General features: G+C 44.6%; 1 protein-coding gene across 3 annotated transcripts in view; it reads right to left on the minus strand.

Annotated features, from left to right (window-relative positions):
• ARHGAP39 (Rho GTPase activating protein 39) overlaps positions 1-18,216 on the minus strand; it is a 295,579-nt gene that overhangs the window by 242,410 nt on the left and 34,953 nt on the right. The window contains exon 1 of one of the 3 annotated variants that reach the window (XM_033933772.1): positions 7,013-7,167. The exons of the other annotated variants lie outside the window; for them this stretch is intronic. Within the exon in view, the coding sequence (XP_033789663.1) occupies positions 7,013-7,053 (41 nt within the window). The 5' untranslated portion in view covers positions 7,054-7,167. Of the gene's footprint in view, positions 1-7,012; positions 7,168-18,216 lie in introns of those variants that run through there. 3 annotated transcript variants of the gene reach the window in all.

Consider the following 18,216-nt stretch of genomic DNA (forward strand, 5'->3'; position numbering starts at 1 on the left):
CTTGGAAAACTGCAGAGCCGAAGCCATGGCCACAAGAAACCCCGTGTTCAACAGCACAAGGAGGAAATGAAGCCTTCGGTAAACTGCGAAGAAGTACCTGAAGATTGTACTCCGGACAGGGCTTTCTAAGAGGTGTACAAATATACCGTACTCAGTTTAGGAACTGAACTACATGAAGCTGAGTAGTAATCGAAGAGCAATATACCTAGCCCTTGTAACAAGCTAAGAATAGCACTTGAAGCTGAAGGGAATTGAACGCTAAGCCCTTGGCAATACACCTGTGCCAAAAAGGAACTCTGGAAGGGTGCAAATGTTGAAAAGTATCCAAGAAAGGAAAAACCTCCAAAAGGAAGCAGAAGCCACAGGTGAAGACGTCTGTAGCGCCTGGAAAACAGAAGAAACAATCTGCTTCGCATAACCCTTACACGTCAATCATGGCTTCTCAAAAGCTAGGTCGTAATACCAAAGTAGTACGAATATCATGTTGATCGGACCCTAGGTGAGCAAATCCGGAGATACCAGGAAACTTCTTAGTCCGGCTGTCGAAAGACTCATCAGATCCGCATAGCAAGGATGGCGCAGCCAGCCAGAGATTCTACAAATACTGTGCCCGGAAAGCGAGCTTGAGATGGCAAATCCAAGCCATCATCAGCCAGGGGAAAACACTGAAAAAGAGAAACCAGAGGTGAGAAAGAAGCCACTCTGTTACCCCCTCTAACTCCCACTCCCTGTGCCCGCCGAAGAAGCTAGGAAGCATTGAATTGTGAGACGAGGCCATGAGGTCTAGTTCCAGGAGATCTCATGTCCATAAAAAGAGCTGGAACGCCTGAGCCAAAATTCCCAATATCCAGGATGTAGAAGATTTCACTATTACTAACGTTTACACTTTCTAGAGCGTACACAGTGCTGTACACTGTAACATACAATAAATGGGCCATGCTTAGATTTCACGGAGAGAAAGCCTATCCAAACTCTTTTCCTGACCCTTAAAATGATCTGTCAACAGAAGAGGAAGATGAGGGTCCACCCATTGAAGTAGAACAACAACTGTACCTGGCAACTGAGTACATCATCTACTGCCCAAGCTGTAGAGAAATACCCCCATGATAATACTGACTGAAAGGACCCTCAGCGGCATTCCGGAAGAATGGTCTGAAGCTCCAGAAAGGTAGCCTGACCATACTCAAGAGTAGAAGAATGAACAAGTACTGAGTCGCCTCTTAAGACCAGACTCCTGGAGCTGAGGATGGAAGGCACCGAGCCCCCCAACCCGACAGCCCAGGATGTTTGGTGGCCCTGAGCTAGTCCAGCAAAGACCGAGGCATGCCTTTGAAAAGAGAAATCTCGTTGAGCCACCAAATCATACAGAGCGATGCATGAGGAGCCTACCAAATAATTGGAGCTCTGAGATACCGGGAACCACCGGAACAAAAGTGACTGCTGTAGCGTTATAATGGGAAAGCAAGACGAAGTTCCCATTAGAGTCAGCAACATGGATCCTATAACGTGTACAGAATCCCATTCTCTGGGACATGGTGACCAAAGAAGAATGCAAACCTGAGACTGTGACCCATTGCCCTAGTCTCTAGGAAGAAACACATTTCTCTCCTATATGAATAAAAACATCTCCCCGATATACCTATAAATAGTACAGGACAAAAGAGCGCTGTGCAAATTTGAAGATTCACGTCCAAAGAACTGAGGAAAAGAAACCACCCTTTTCATGTCAGTCAAATGGCCCGACTGGAATACATCCGAATCAAGCAGTCAGTCAAGAAGAAATTAGGTGAATCACCTGGTAGCGCCAAAACGTTACCACTGCCCACATTTTCTAAAATGTTCTTGAAGCCTTGGGTAGGTGAAATGGCATGTGCCAAAACCGAAAGCGCTGCTCAAAGAGAGGCAAGCAAACCTAGTGCCGATTCGGAGTCCATAGGAAAAATGTAAATATTCTCCCAGTTTTTCTGCAGAAATGTGTAACCCTGAGAAACTAATTCAGCAGAATGGGATCCAGCCAGCCCAATGCCCCCGTCTTGGGCACCATGCAGTAAGTGGAACAACGTCCCTTAGTTCCCGAAGAACTACAAGAACTGCCCTGAGGACCAGTAACACTGAAAAGGGAAACACAAAACATAGAGACTCCAAGAACGAACTGGAAACCTGAGGAGGATGCAAAGTTGCAAGCATCCTGAAAAATCTTCACAGCCCCCTGACCTGACATTATAGCATCTTCTCCCTCATGAGAAAGCCTGAGGAGTCATTGGAAGAAGTTAAAATCCCCTCAGAATGAAGTGCAGAAGGTCAGGGAATGGCAGGATGAGAACTGTAGGATCTGCAAGAAGATTATCCTAGGAAAAATCAAGTTTCACAATGAAAATAGGAATATACTGGAACCATAAAAACAATACTAACTCCATGCAACATGAGCGAAATACGTATGTCCTTTAAAGTGAATACTTACTAGACTCAATCAAGATGCTGCATCTACCGCCCCGTGGAAAACAACACCATTCTTACAGGTATTAGACAAAGCTCACATTGCTAATGAGAGCTTCAGGGATGAGGCTAACAGCCACATAGCGCGAGATCCTCCGCGGGTTTGATAGAATAGGTAACTGGCTCCTGATAAAAAGGAGCTGTACAGCCCTTCCTGTCTGGTCGGGGGGGCCCGTCTAGCATGTGCCATGAGAAAATGGCGACAGGAGAACCAGCATGATAAGTATGGAAATCTGAAGTCTAGGCCCCCTCAGAAATAGAGAAAGAGAGTCCTGGCCGCAGGAAGATGCGCAGTGTCATTATGCCCATAGAGACAGCCCGAACTTGGAAACTGATTGTACTACCTTTAGGCATATATATCCTGTGCCACTACTGGACACATGCAGCTCAGCACAGAGGCCCAAATAAGGACCAACAGACAAAGGCTCAATCTGCAGGGACCCCAAGAGAGACAATGAGATACCTGTGTGAAATACAGGGCACTATCTTACTGCTGATCTCACCGTGCCGTGAGTTGCTGTATGTCGCCCTAGTCCGGAGACAAACCGAGACTGGGTGACCTAGCACAGGACAGAGTCTCTCTGGTAAACCCCTTGAGTGCTAACCCTAGAGTTCGATTAAACAAGCAGCTTCTTTCAAGGGAGTACAGCAGGAACACAGGAATCTGCCAAAGCTTGTCCCAAAGCTGGTGAAACACATACAACTTGTCTGAACCGGAAAGGAGAGAAGCCCCAGCATACCCTGACCAAAGTCAGCTGGAAACAATCTACCGGAACGCTGCAGCTCTCCCGCCATCGCCAGAGACCCATGCGCACGCCTGATTCTCGCTGACACGTGGCCGCTGCATCAACGCTCCTAGAAACATAGTCGGATTCAAGCCCCGCAAAATTTACCCTGCCGCAGCTTGCATAGAAAGAAAATCAGACTCGGGGAATAACCAGAAGAACGGCACACAGCGCCGGAAAAAAACATGTCCCATCTCATGCGCACTGCTATAAACCGGCACCTGCACAATCAGCTGCACATGGCCATGACAAACACCGATGAAAGAGAGCCTCAGAATAAACAGGACTACTATTGCTGCACTGAAACCCAACAATGAGAACAAGTGCGAGCATGAAATCGCACCGCTACTGCCGCGCTTTAACCAACAAGGAAACCAAGCGCGTGCATGCAAAGCGCGGGAAGTCCCGGCTCCCTCCAAGGATTTCTAGTCATAAAACTTAGCCTCAATAAAATATCCATTCCTTAAACATACGTTGACCAAACCCACATTACTAAGACTCCCAAACAGAACCTGAAGTTCAACCAACATTAAAAAAACAGAGACATACTCACAAGCTTGTTGTTAGGGCCGGTTGAAGCCAGTTAAAGCTGGTTGAGCAGTAACAGAGCAGAATGGAGCAACTGTGGTCTCTTTTTTTTTTTTTTTTTTTACAGAGAAGGGAAAGAAGAAAAAAATTGAGACCCAGTCAGACCCTCTAGCAATGGAGGGAGGGTGAGGCAGGGACCTGGGGGGGCCAGGTGTAACCCCTAAAGCCAGCACCATTCAGCCGGACACCCCTGTCTCACTGAAGAGAAAATCTCAACAGGAGAAATAGCATTGCCAGCTCACTGAAGAGAAACCTCAACAGGAGAAACAGAATGGCAGTCTCGCTGAAGAGAAACCTCAACAGGAGAAAATAAAGTTCCAGTCACAGCCAGAATTCAGGAGCTAGTTGAATAGCGACCATTTCCTGCTGGGAGATAGAGAATACTGGAGATACAGGAGGAGTGCCAGCCAATGGGACCACCTGTTAATCAGTTTCTCTATCTCCGCCTGCTGGTAGATGTGTGCTATCCCATTGGTCTCTGGATTCATCTGCTGCTGTTGCTAGGGAATTGGATTTAGTGGAGTATAAAAATAAAAAATAAATGGTCACCCTACCGGTTGTCGCCGTACTATTTGTCATTCTACCAATCGACTTTTTACCAATTGTGCCATCCCATTAATTGTCATTCTACAGTTGTTTTCCAATTGTCTTCCTACCAATCACCGTAGACCACCTATAAAAAGACAAATATCTGGAGCAATATGAATGCAATCCATATTTGTTTTTCTACTCACTGAGGAAACATGATCATATCACAGAAGCCTACATCAACTCACACTGGCTATCAATCCAAGAAAGAATATTATTTAAATTCTACTGCATGATATTCAAAACCCTAAATGGAAACAGCCCAGCCTACCTAAACAATCGCCTCATCCAAGCAACCTCAACCAGACATAGAAAAACGCACTCCCCTTTCACACCTCCCCCGATCAAGGAAGTAAAACGGTCAAAACAATACGACGGCCTCCTAGCCACTCGAGCTGCAGGAATGGATAACCAAATCTCCAACCTACTGTTAACCACCCCAGACTACAAGATTTTCAGAAAACAAATAAAAACTATACTCTTCAAGAAAGCCCTGAAACAGTCCTAACCACACCCACTCTTAAAATCTCTTACTCTTAACAACACTTTTATCTATCAAATGCTATCTAAAACCCATAATTTCACCATATTCTTACCTCCTAAAGACCTCCACTTCCCTTTGGTAACTCTTTATCCAATGTTTATTACCTTAAAAAATTCTATGTCATCGCTTATTCTATTCCTTTTAATTTGTATGTAATTCCTGTTTTTTAGTTTGAATGTAATCCGCCTTGAACCGCAAGGTAATGGCGGAATAGAAATCACTAATGTAATGTAATGTAATGATGCTCTAAGTCCATCTTAATGGATTAAGTAAAATTTGTTGCTTTAAATTACAAGGCAGTTTTCTGGCCTTAGCACATAAAAGATGCAATAAATGTATGAGCCACCAACAGTGCTTTTCAGCATCCCATTGCAAAATTCAGAGGTATTGAATATTCAATCCTGAGCATACCTCAAATGACACACTATACAATAAGCCCATAGATCTGAGAGGCCAAGATTCCCCTCCCTTTTAAGATTTGCAACTAACTAATCCCCATTCTAGATTTCTTGCTCCCCCAAAGAAAAGTCCTTAATATCTTATGCCACCATTTAAGATCTTTGGTTTCAAAATAAGTGTTAAGTACTGCAAGAGATAGAGCCATTTTGGTAATAAAACCATTTTAATCAAATTTAGCCTCCGCCAGAGAGAGATAGGTAAGGTCTGCCAGTGATGACAAATATCTTGCATCACTCTCAACAGGTGGTCTCATTAATGGTACAGAGCTGAGATGACATGGAATATATAAATCAAGATATTTCATACTCTCACCAGCCCATCGGCACACAAGACCCTCTATAAGGCAAAATTAATCTGCAAACCAGAAACATGTCTATAGTCTTGGAGCATGTTGCAGAAAAATGTGGGGTGCCATAAACATGGCAAGCAGGTCATTAGCAAAGACAATCACTTTTAGTACATGAAGGCCTATGGGAATACCCCAAATCCCAGGATACTGAATCAACTTCAAAGCTAAAGGTTCAATACCGAGTACAAACAAAAATGGGTATAAGGAACATCTCTGTCATATGCGAAGTTCAATATAAACACCAGTTTTTACAAAGCCACAGTAGAGGTTTCTACCGTGGGCTGGTGAGGTAAATGCTCCGATGCTCACAGAATTCCTATGAGCGTCAGAGCATGTACCTTGCCAGACTGCGGTAGAAACTTCTACTGCGGCTTTATAAAGTAGAAGTAGAAAGAATGCCATTCACTAACACTTTCAGCTACAGGTTTACAATATAGCAATTTTATCCAAATTAATGACAGCATTTTAAAAGCCAGCATATCATGTTTGGTTTTGGTCATGTAGCAAAGAGCAAACCTGCACATTTTAAAATATGAATGTTTTAGATTTATTTTTATATTTATTTTTTTGTGATTGTAAGATTTTCTTTTAGATTTATTTTTGTTCAGTTTATTCAGGACTGAGATATTGCCTGAAGCAGCTTTACAAAATGCTTGCAACTATCATAAATGGCCCAAACTTATCTGGCAAAGGGGAACTGTGATTCTGAGTTTTCACTGGTATTTAATAAATTTTTTAAATTTCAAAGGAAGACTTTTTACACTGATGATTGTGAGTTATTAAGTATCTTGAATAATAAGGTAGTTAGGGAAGAATTCTGAGACTTTTTCTTTCCTGAACTATATATATTGAGTACTTTTTAAGTTTTTTCATTCACAGTCATTTTCTAGGATTTATAAATGCAGTAGTTTTTATTTAAAAGACTTATAGCCTGCTTGAAACCTAGTAGTTATCTGAAGTAATTACTCAGTTTGTTTTATGTAATGCTGCTATTTATACATGCAATTACCTTGCTAGGTTTCTAAACTAACCTCCATAATCTATTATAAGCTGTACAATTAGATCTATAAACCTGAAGCATGAATCTTCTACCATATGTTCTCCAAACAGTGAGACTGACACCTCAGTAACCGAAGGCCTGTGCGATACCATTTCTTATTCTTATTAAATTCAGTAACATCAACTGACTGAATACTAACTTACCTAACAATGTGGTAACAAAGGCGTTCCAAAGGCCTGCCCATCTTCTAACTGGGGATCTAACTCCTCAAAAATCTCTCTCAGCTCAGTCAGACACTTTCCTTAACTTCTGCCCGGCAGCCTTCTCCATACCCCTAGGCTCACCTGTTGATGAGTTTGTATCTGTAAATGAATAAAGAAATGATCCAGCCATGAGACATGATATAATGCTTCCTATTTACAACTCACATGGAATAACATGTGGCAAAATTATTAAATATAGCATACTACAGCTATTGTTAAAATGGGCCTGCTACTATCTGACTAAGTCCCAGGTCATTCAGAAATTTAAATTTCTGAGATGACAAAGAAATTGTTGTCTACCTATATAGTCAAAGTCCCTACACTGATCACGTCTGGATATTACAAAATAAGACCAGAAGTTAGAATAACGGTTTCAATCGAGTTGTGCCTTAAGTTAAGTGGCCTATAAATAAGCAGAAAATGCAGGGGAAATAGTCCTTTCACCAATAAAAACAAATGCATTCATTTGAACCTAACAATTCAGTTCAAATCATAGACAATTATAATACACAAAAGAAAACAACTGCCAAGACTTCTGGAAGAACAAGGTCTATCCTCTAGGCATGAATCAGGCATGAATCAGTCATATTAAGTTCCCCTCACCAGTTCATGTCTCAATATTAGCTAATGGAAGTGAAGCAGATCTCATACGATTTTAATAGAATTACATTCATGTGGACCTAGCAAAACTAAAAGCAGATAAAGCAATAGGGCCAGGCAGGATACATCCAAAGATATTGAGGAAACATAGGGATGTTCTGGCACCTCATCTGGCAGATTTTTTCAATGTTCTGAAAATGAGATGGGCAAATATCACCCCCTCTACACAAAACAGGAAGGAAAAAGTTGGGAACTACCTCAGGCTGGTTAGGCTCATCTCAGTAAAGAGTAAATTAATTAAATCACTGTTGGTGTAGTCTTTGGAACTCAGTGGATTACAGGAATCAAGACATTGTGGTTTTACCAGAAGAGGCAATATCAGATTAATCTCATCAATTTCTTTGGATTGGCTGACCAATGAGTTGGAATTAGCAAGAGTATTAGACACAGTGTACTTGGATTTCATCAAGATGTTTTATGGTTACATGGTTCCACATAGGCAATGCATAAAAAACTGAATGCTGTTGGTAGAGACTCTAAATTGGGAGACTAGATTACTTACTAGTTGAATGGAAGGCAATAAAGAGTACTGATTGGACTGAGGAAATGAATGGGTTTTTTTTTTTTTTTTTTTTATAAGAAATACTTTATTTTTATTTACATTAGAAAATATTTTCAACGTTTTGGCAAATCGTTGATTACTAGATGAAAAGTGGCTAAAACAATGAGACACAACCTCACTGCACAAACTGCTGCATTCTCATGACTCCTGTCACTTGGTATTTTTCATCATTTTTTTTAACACTTTTCTTGATGAATAAATAGTATTACATTCCAGAGTGGTGATTATGGTCAGCTTCCTTAAACAGGTTGCTTGTTTTTTTTAATTTTTTTACACTTTTCTTGACGAATAGTATCATATTCCAGAGTGGCGATTATGGTCAGCCTCCTTAAATAGGTTGCTGAAGCTCCAGACAGAGGATCTGAAAACTGGTAATGTTTTTGCCTCCTTGGAAGCGACAGCCAACCGCTACTCCGATTACCTGTTTTTGACCTGTTTCCAATAAACCCATTTTTTGGATTTAGTGATGAGGTAGCAGAAAGTAAAAAACCTGCGGCAGAACTCGTTAATAGTAGTGTGCTACAAGGATCCATCTTTGATCTAGTTTGTACAATATTTTCATATGTAAAGGTCTGGAAGTGATAATAGGAAAGGATTGCCTTTCTGTATATGATACCAAAATCAGTAACAGGGTAGATACCCTTAAAGGTATGCAAAACACAAGGAATCTAGCAAAGCCTGAGGAATGAATGTGAGGAAGACTTGATGCTAAATATGTTTAAAGCATCGCCGACAAACTGAACACATTTTTTGTGTCTGTATTTACCAAGGAAGATATATCGAATATACTGGAAGCCAACATGCTATACATAGGAAACGAAGACGGGAAACTGACAGGGTCGACGGTCAGTCTAGAAGAGGTATATAGGCAGATTGATAGGCTTAAAAACGATAAATTCCCGGGACCGGACGGCATCCACCCAAGGGTAAAGCAATGTTACTTACCGTAACAGTTGTTATCCAGGGAGAGCAGGCAGCTATTCTCACTAGTGGGTGATGTCATCCGACAAAGCCCCGATGCGGATGACTCACAAACATACTTGCTTGTAGAAACTTTAGAAGTTTCGAGCCACCCACACCGCGCATGCGCGAGTGCCTTCCCGCCCGATGCACCGGGCATGTCTCCTCAGTTCAGATAGCTAGCAGAGAAGCCAACCCAGGGGTGGTGGGTGGGACATGAGAATAGCTGCCTGTTGTCCCAAGATAACAACTGTAACGGTAAGTAACATTGCTTTATCCCAGGACAAGCAGGCAGGTATTCTCACTAGTGGGTGACCTCCAAGCTAACCACAAAGGGATGGAGGGAGAGTTGGCAACTTAGGAGAATAAATTTTTTAATACTGTTTGGCCAAGTATCCAGACAATAATGAGAGGTGAAGGTATGAACCAAGGACCAAGTGGCAGCTTTACAAATTTCCTCGATAGATGTCGATCTGAGGAAAGCTACAGAAGCTGCCATAGCTCTGACCTTATGGGCTGTGCTTTTTCTGTCAAGGGGCAATCCAGCCTAGGCATAGCAGGAGATGCAAGCTGCCATCCAGTTGGAGATGGTGCGCTTGGATAAAGGACGTCCCAACTTGTTTGGATCAAAGGAGATGAAAAGTTGAGGCGCAGTTCTGTGAGGTTTGGTGCGCTCTAGATATAAGGCTAAAGCACGCTTACAGTCCAGAGTATGAAGAGCTGATTCTCCAGGATGAGAATGAGGCTTTGGGAAGAACACTGGGAGAACAATGGATTGGTTGAGATGAAATTCCGAGACAACTTTAGGAAGGAACTTCGGATGAATGCAGAGGACCACCTTGTCATGATGGAATACTGTAAAAGGTGGGTCCACCACCAGGGCTTGGAGCTCACTGACTCTTCGGGCAGAAGTGAGGCCAATGAGTAACACCACTTTCCAAGTGAGATACTTCAGGTGAGCCCTGTTAAGAGGTTCAAAGGGAGGCTTCATAAGCTGAGAGAGAACAACATTGAGGTCCCAAACCACTGGAGGCGGTTTGAGGGGAGGATTGACATGGAACAGTCCTTTCAGAAATCTGGAAACCACAGGATGAGCAGACAGAGGTTTCCCATGCAGAGGCTGATGGAAAGCAGCAATCACACTGAGATGGACTCGGATCGAGGTAGACTTGAGGCCAGAATGAGAGAGGTGTAACAGATAATCCAAGACAGATGATAAGGAGGCATGTTGTGGCTGCTTATGATGAGAAACACATCAAGAAGAAAATCTAGTCCATTTTTGGGAATAGCACTGTCTAGTAGCCGGCTTCCGGGAAGCCTCCAAAACCTCCCGCACAGCTGGAGAAAACTAAAGGGGAGTCACGTTGAGAGGAACCAAGCTGTCAGGAGCAGAGACTGCAGGTTGGGATGAAGTAGAGATCCCTGATGCTGTGTAAGCAGCGATGGAAACACTGGCAGAAGGAAGGGCTCCCTGCTGCTGAGTTAAAGTAGATGGGAGAACCAAGGTTGCCTGGGCCACCGAGGAGCAATCAGAATCATGGTGGCACGGTCTGACTTGAGTTTGACTAGAGTCTTTTGAATAAGAGGAAACGGAGGAAACACATACAGAAAGAGATTTCTCCAATCCAGAAGAAAAGCATCCGCCTCGAGGTGATGAGGAGTATAGATCCTGGAGCAGAACCGAGGCAGCTTGAAGTTGTGGGGGTCTGCAAAGAGGTTCACCTGAGGCGTCCCCCACAGAGAGAAGATGTGATGAAGGGGCGTGGAATGGAGAGTCCATTCGTGAGGTTGGAGAAGACGACTCAAGTTGTCCGCCAAGGCATTGTCTGCCCCCTGAATGTAGACAGCTCCGGCGACGCTTCCATGTTGAACAGCGACTACCACAAGATGCAGCAACGCTTGAAAGCACGTGTTGTAAGTGTGGAGCAAGGCCGGCACGATTTCGGAAGGTGTTGAGGCCCGAGACACTGGAGGCAGCGTCGATGAGGGTCCGTCAATGAAATTGCACGCTGGCACTTGACACACTTTTTAAAACTGGTGATAGGCCGGGACATAGGCCGAAAAAGCTAAGCCGCGGGGCCGCGGCCACATGGCCTGCCCGGTCAAACTGCTGGAAGAAATTTTTTTTTTTTTTTTTTGAAAAACAAGAAAACGGAACGTGAATCAACGATAATGAGTAAAAGAACCCAAAACTGCCGACTCAGAAGGCACAAGTGAAGTTACTTCGCGCAGAGAGTCGAAGATGGACTTTTCGGCTCCGTGGAAAAGTAAGAACTGAGGAGACACGCCCGGTGCATCGGGCGGGAAGGCACTCGCGCATGCGCGGTGTGGGCGGCTCGAAACTTCTAAAGTTTCTACAAGCAAGTATGCTTGTGAAACGTCCGCATCGGGGCTCTGTCGGATGACATCACCCACTAGTAAGAATACCTGCCTGCTTGTCCTGGGATAATTAAGGAACTGAAAGGGGTTATAGCTGAATTGCTTCAAATAATAGCCAATCTGTCGATCAAATCAGGAAGGATTCCGGAAAACTGGAAAGTGGCAAATGTTACGCTGATCTTCAAGAAAGGTTTGAGGGGAGATCCAGGAAACTACAGACCAGTAAGTCTGACTTCAGTACCAGGAAAGATGGTAGAGGCGCTGATAAAGGACCGCATCATTGATCACCTTGATGGACACAATTTGATGAGGACCAGCCAGCACGGCTTCAGCAAAGGAAGATCTTGCTTGACATACTTACTGCACTTCTTCGAGGGGATCACAAACAGATCAGAGAAGGTTATCATGCCGCTGTACCGGGCCATGGTGCGCCCCCACCTGGAATACTGCGTCCAACATTGGTCGCCATACATGAAAAAGGACATAGTACTACTCGAAAGGGTCCAGAGAAGAGCGACAAAAATGGTTAACGTACAATGAGAGGCTAGAGAAACTGGGCCTCTTCTCCCTTGAAAGGAAGAGACTGAGAGGGGACATGATCAAAACATTCAAGATAATGAAGGGAATAGACTTGGTAGAGAAAGAGAGATTGTTCACTCTCTCCAAGGTGGAGAGAACGAGAGAACACTCTCTAAAGTTAAAAGGGGATAGATTCCGTACAAACTTAAGGAAGTTCTTCTTCACTCAGAGTGGTAGAAATCTGGAATGCTCTTCCAGAGGCTGTTATAGGGGAAAGCACCCTCCAGGGATTCAAGACAAGGTTAGACAAGTTCCTGCTGAACCAGAACATACAAAGGTAAGGCTAGACTCAAATAGGGCACTGGTCTTTGACCTAAGGGCCGCCGCATGAGCGGACTGCTGGGCACGATCGACCACTGGTCTGACCCAGCAGTGGCAATTCTTATGTTCTTATGAGAGGGTGGTTGATGACTGGCTTACTCTGCCAGTGGAAGTGGTGGAGATTTATAAAGGCACTGGATAAACATTGAGGATCTCTGAATAGAAACAATATGGTATCAAAATAAAACTTAAATAACCTCATGGCCTTCATCTCCTATTTTACTATGGGGCTCATTTTCAAAGCACTTAGACACATATTTATATCTTGCTTCACTTTTACATTTAACTGCAAGGTTTATACATAACTAAGTAACAAATATTGGTGAAATCATTACTTCATTAAAAGTAAAATAAAGGTTTTTTGTACTTCTTTACAAGTAAAAATGACAAAACTTAAGTACAGTAGCTAGTTACTGTGACAAAACTGTGTATGTCATTGTGTTCCTTGTAAATACCACACAACTGTTCTAAAATGGCTTCCCATTGAGTCAGCCCTCGTCAGATTCTGCAGTACCGTAAGCTATGTTTCAGCTCTTCTTGTTTTGATGAATTTTAAACAAGCAGTTATAGCAAATTGTAGCAGATAGCAAACTGAATTATTTTCAATAATTCTAAGTCACCTAGAAATATACTGCTGGATATATTTTATATTTTTCAGTGGCAATTAAAAAAAATAAAGGCAACAACTGCATAGCATGGATTTACTACAATACAACAGTATAATCACTGACTGACATGGTAAAATTGCAAACATGCTACTGTCCTCTCTTTCCAATTATACATCATTTTAACCAAGTAGCAAATGAAGCAGCAAGGATGACAGTAAAACCAGATGAAAAACAGTATTTAGCATTAAAAAAACATGTGGGTGTGCTAGAGATTAAAATAAAATGTGTACCATATTTAGAATCATGTATGCTTTTATCAAGCCAGTTTTACTGGCTTGTAAAACTTGCAGGACTTGCTATTTATTTTTTACTAGTCTTTAAGCCCGTTACATTAACGGGTGCTAGAATAGATGTGTCTGTGTCTTTCTCTATCTCTCTCTCTCTCTCTCCTTGGCTGCTTTCTGTCTGTCTTTCTTTCTTTCTGTCTCTTTTTCCTCCACTGTCCACCACCACTCCTTGCCAGTTCCCCCTGTCCAGCAGTAGCCCTTCTCCCTTCCTTTTATGTCCCCCGTGTCCAGCAGCACCCCTTCCCTGCTCCCCCTGTCCCTCTTACCTGCTCCCCTGTCCATCAACATCTCTTCCGTGCTCCCCCTGTCCCTCTTCCCTGCTCCCCCGTCCATCAGCACCTCTTCCCTGCTCCCCCTGTCCCTCTTCCCTGCTCCCAGGTCCATCAGTACCTCTTTTGTGATCTCCCTGTCCCTCTTCCCTTCCCCCCGGCCAATCAGCACCTCTTCCGTGCTCCCCTTGTCCCTCTTCCCTGCTCCCCGGTCCATCAGCACCTCTTTCGTGCTCCCCCTGTCCCTCTTTACTGTTCCCCCGTCCATCAGCACCTCTTCCGTGCTCCCCTTGTCCCTCTTCCCTGCTCCCCGGTCCATCAGCACCTCTTTCGTGCTCCCCCTGTCCCTCTTTACTGTTCCCCCGTCCATCAGCACCTCTTCCGTGCTCCCCCTGTCCCTCTTCCCTGCTCCCTGGCCCATCAGCACCCTTTACCTGCTCTCCCTGTCCAGCATGTTCATTTGCAGCCTGGTGAGGATAGCGGCCAGCTGTAGCGAACCTCACAGGCCGCTATGCACCTCAGTAGCAAGTTCCCTCTGACCGTTTCAGAGGAAACGTGCTACTGAGGTGCTGAGAGGCCTGCAAAGTTTGCTACAGGCGGCCGCTATCCTCACCAGGCTCCTTTGAAGAGCGGCGTCGGCAGCGGTACTGGGCAGTTTCACACCAGAAGCGGCCACCGCGGCCGGCAATCGGGCGGCGATGATGCGGCTCTGGCGCCGCTGGGAGAGAGCTTGCCTGCGCTTCCTCCAGCAGCAGCGGTTGGTGAGTGAGGGCGGGAGGAGGGGAGTGGCCAGAGTGTTCCCTGCCGCCGGGTTCTAAAATGGAACACGGCCACGGATCACACACCACGGCGGCAGGGAACACGAAACCCGAAAACCTGAAACCAGAGACTAAAGTAGAAAGGGAAAGAGGATGGGACTTGGATACTGCACCTTTTTATGGTTACATATTCAAAGCAGTTTGCATATATACAGGTACATAGAAGCATATGGAGATTATGTACTTACCCCGGGGTAAGCTCTTTTCCAGTACATAGGTGAGACATCTAGATCATAGGGTTATTTCCCCTTACTCGCATGAGCTGCAGAAGAAATCCATTCCAGGTTTTCCACTCTGCCTCCAGAGAACATCACAGATTAGTTTAGCACCCTCTAGCAGTCAGTACCCAATCATTGAGAGACACACCCATCTGTGAAGTAGAGGCACCTGTAATGACAGGCTAAACTATTGTTCTGCTCAAACAACTAAACAGTACCATTAACTGCCAACAGAGGCGTCAAAGGAGTTCAGAACTACTCCCATAACAGGTTATACATATGTGCAAACTCTTCTTAACCCCAAAGGGTTAGAAAAATGACAGCAGATAAAGGCCAAATGGCCCATCTAGTCTGCCCATCCGCAGTAACCATTATCTCTTTCTCTCTCTGAGAGATCCCATGTGCCTATCCCAGGCCCTCTTGAATTCAGACACAGTCTCTATTTCTACCACCTCTTCCAGGATACTGTTCCACGCATCTACCACCCCCCTTCTGTAAAAAAGTATTTCCTTAGATTACTCTGGAGCCTATCACCTCTTAACTTCATCCTATGCCCTCTCATTGCAGAGTTTCCTTTCAAATGAACGAGACGAGACTCATGCACATTTAAATTACATAGATATTTAAACGTCTCTATCATATCTTCCCTGCCCTGCCTTTTCTCCAAAGTATACAGATTGAGTCTTTAAGTCTGTCCTCATATGCCTTATCACGAAGACCACATACCATTTTAGTAGCCTTCCTCTGGACCGACTCCATCCTTTTTAAATCTTTTTGAAGGTGCGGCCTCCAGAATGGTACACAATATTCTAAATGAGGTCTCACCAGAGTCTTATACAGAGGTTCACCGGTCTTCAAGAAACAGATTGAAAGGTCATACATATGTACAAACTCTTCTTAACCCCAAAGGTTTGACTGATCTCCAAGATTGGATAAGCAGGAGACTGAAATCTGAATCTGAAACAAGCACAGCAAGGACAGGGCAGGGGGTCTAGAATGTCTCACCTATCTACAGGAAAAGAGCTTACCAGGGTAAGTACATAATCTCCTTTTCCAGTGCAATAGGTGAGACATTCTAGACCATAGGGACATACAAAAGCAGACCCTTAAGACAGAGGACCCAAAGGCAGAGTCTATCTGGCAGCGACATCCACTCTGGAAAACTTGGCAAACGTGAGAAGACAAATCCACATTGCAAATCTCCTCAGGAGAAATAGATCTAGCTTCCGCCCACAAAGAAGCTACACTCCTGGCAGAATGCACCTTAACAGAAATAGGGGACTGTTGACCAGCAAGAATGTAAGTGGACGAAATGGCTCTACGGATCCACCTAGAGATCGTAGTCTTAGAAGTGGGAGAACCTTGCATAATAAAATGAGCCAGCACAAACAGGTGGTCAGAAGGCAAAATCCGTATTTTTCGCTCCATAAGACACACTGGACCATAAGACGCACCCTAGATTTAGAGTAGGAAAACCAGAAAAAAAACATTCTGAACCAAATTATGTACTAATATATACCAGACTCTGCACCCTGTCTCCCCTTCATAAGAACATAAGCATTGCCTCTGCCGAGTCATATCATAGGTCCATCATGCCCAGCAGTCCGCTCCCGCGGCGGCCCCCCAGGTCAATAACCTGTAAGTAATCTATTACTCTAAAGAGTTTTGTACTATATAGTAACTCTCTAATTGTACCCCTCAATCCCCTTTTCCTTCAGGAACTCGTCCAATCCCATTCTGAAACCCAAAATCGTACTCTGATCTACCACCTCCTCTGGAAGCGCATTCCAGGTGTCCACCACCCTCTGAGTGAAGAAGAACTTCCTAGCATTAGTTCTGAACCTATCCCCCTTCAATTTGTTTGAGTGCCCTCTTGTTTTTGTTGCCCCCACCAATCTGAAGAATCTGTCCCTCTCTACCTTCTCTATACCCTTCTTGATCTTGTAAGTTTCTATCATATCCCCTCTAAGTTTCCGCTTTTCCAGGGAAAAGAGCCCCAGCTTCTCAGCATACGAAAGGTTTTCCATGCCCTTTATCATTTTTGTTGCTCTTCTCTGGACCCTCTCAAGTATCGCCATATCCTTCTTGAGGTACGGCGACCAGTACTGAATGCAGTACTCCAGATGCGGTTGCACCATTGCCCTATACAGCGGGAGGATAACTTCCTTGGTTCAGGTAGTGATACCTTTTTTGATAATGCCCTGCCAGGCTGTTCATTTCATTTTTCATATACACACAACACACACAGCAGATATAAATTATCAAAACTGACACATTTTGATCACTAAATTGAAAATAAAATAATTTTTCCTACTTTTGTTGTCTGGTGATTTCATGAGTCTCCTTCCTTCCTTTCTTTCTTCACTCAGGCTCAAGAATTGTCCCTTTCTATTTCCTCCCTCCCATGTCCCAAGTCCGTGCCCCCTCCCATTCACTGCCTTCCAGCCTTTGTTCTTTGACCTACCTCCCCTCCCATGTCCCGAGTTCATGCCCCCTCACTGCCTTATAGCCTTTGTCCTTCGTTCTCCCTCCCTCCCATGGCCCGAGTTCATGCCTCCTTGCCCTCACTGCCTTCCAGCCTTTGTCCTTCGTCCTCCCTGCTGCGTCGGAAACTGCCTTCCTCCTTCCCTGCGTGCTGTAACTTGCCTACCCTCTGCCGATTCCTCCTCCTCTGGCCCCGGTCCACCAATGCTGCACCGCAACTCAAAGAAGGGAAGGGCCAGTGTGTAGCAATTGCACGTCGCCAGCCCACAAATCTTCGCCCAATGTCAGAACTGACGTCAGTTCTGACATCGGGAGAAGGCTTGTGGGCCAGCGATGTGCAATCGCTGTACGCTGGTCCTTCCCTTACTTTCTTTGAGTTGCGGCGCAGCAGCGACCAGCAGGGAGCAGCGGGGTGAGTAGGGAGCAGAAGCAGCGGCAGCGTGGTTCAGCGGCGGGCAGCAGTCAGCCCGTGTACCCCCAAAGAGTGAGTCATTTTAAAAAAGGTACACCGGAGTGGGTGTGGGGGTGTTTTTTAAAAAAAAAGTTACATTCGCTTCATAAGACGCACTGAAATTTCCACCCAATCTTAATGCAGGAGCCCCCTGCGCATGTCCATCTTCTTTAGCAGACGATCCTGATGATTGGAACAACCAGCAAACACACTACCGGATGGACATAGAAAGCTGAAACCCCCTTCAGCAGAAAGAAAGGAACTGTCCGCAGGGGAACTCCAATCTCCAGATCTCAGAGCAAAGGGTGTCAACACAACAACGCCTGCCATTCGGAAACCCTATGGGCCCATGTGAGGATGACCAGAAAAAACAGTCTGGAGTGTTAAATCCAGAAGAGAAGCATCCCTCAGAGGTTCAAAAGTAGTCCTCGCAAAGCCAGACAGCACCACATTAAGGTCCCAGGCTGGGAATGGATTCTTAACGGGCC

This window comes from Geotrypetes seraphini, chromosome 2 (genome assembly GCF_902459505.1).
Source record: "Geotrypetes seraphini chromosome 2, aGeoSer1.1, whole genome shotgun sequence".
In the NCBI taxonomy this organism is placed as follows: Eukaryota; Metazoa; Chordata; class Amphibia; order Gymnophiona; family Dermophiidae; genus Geotrypetes; species Geotrypetes seraphini.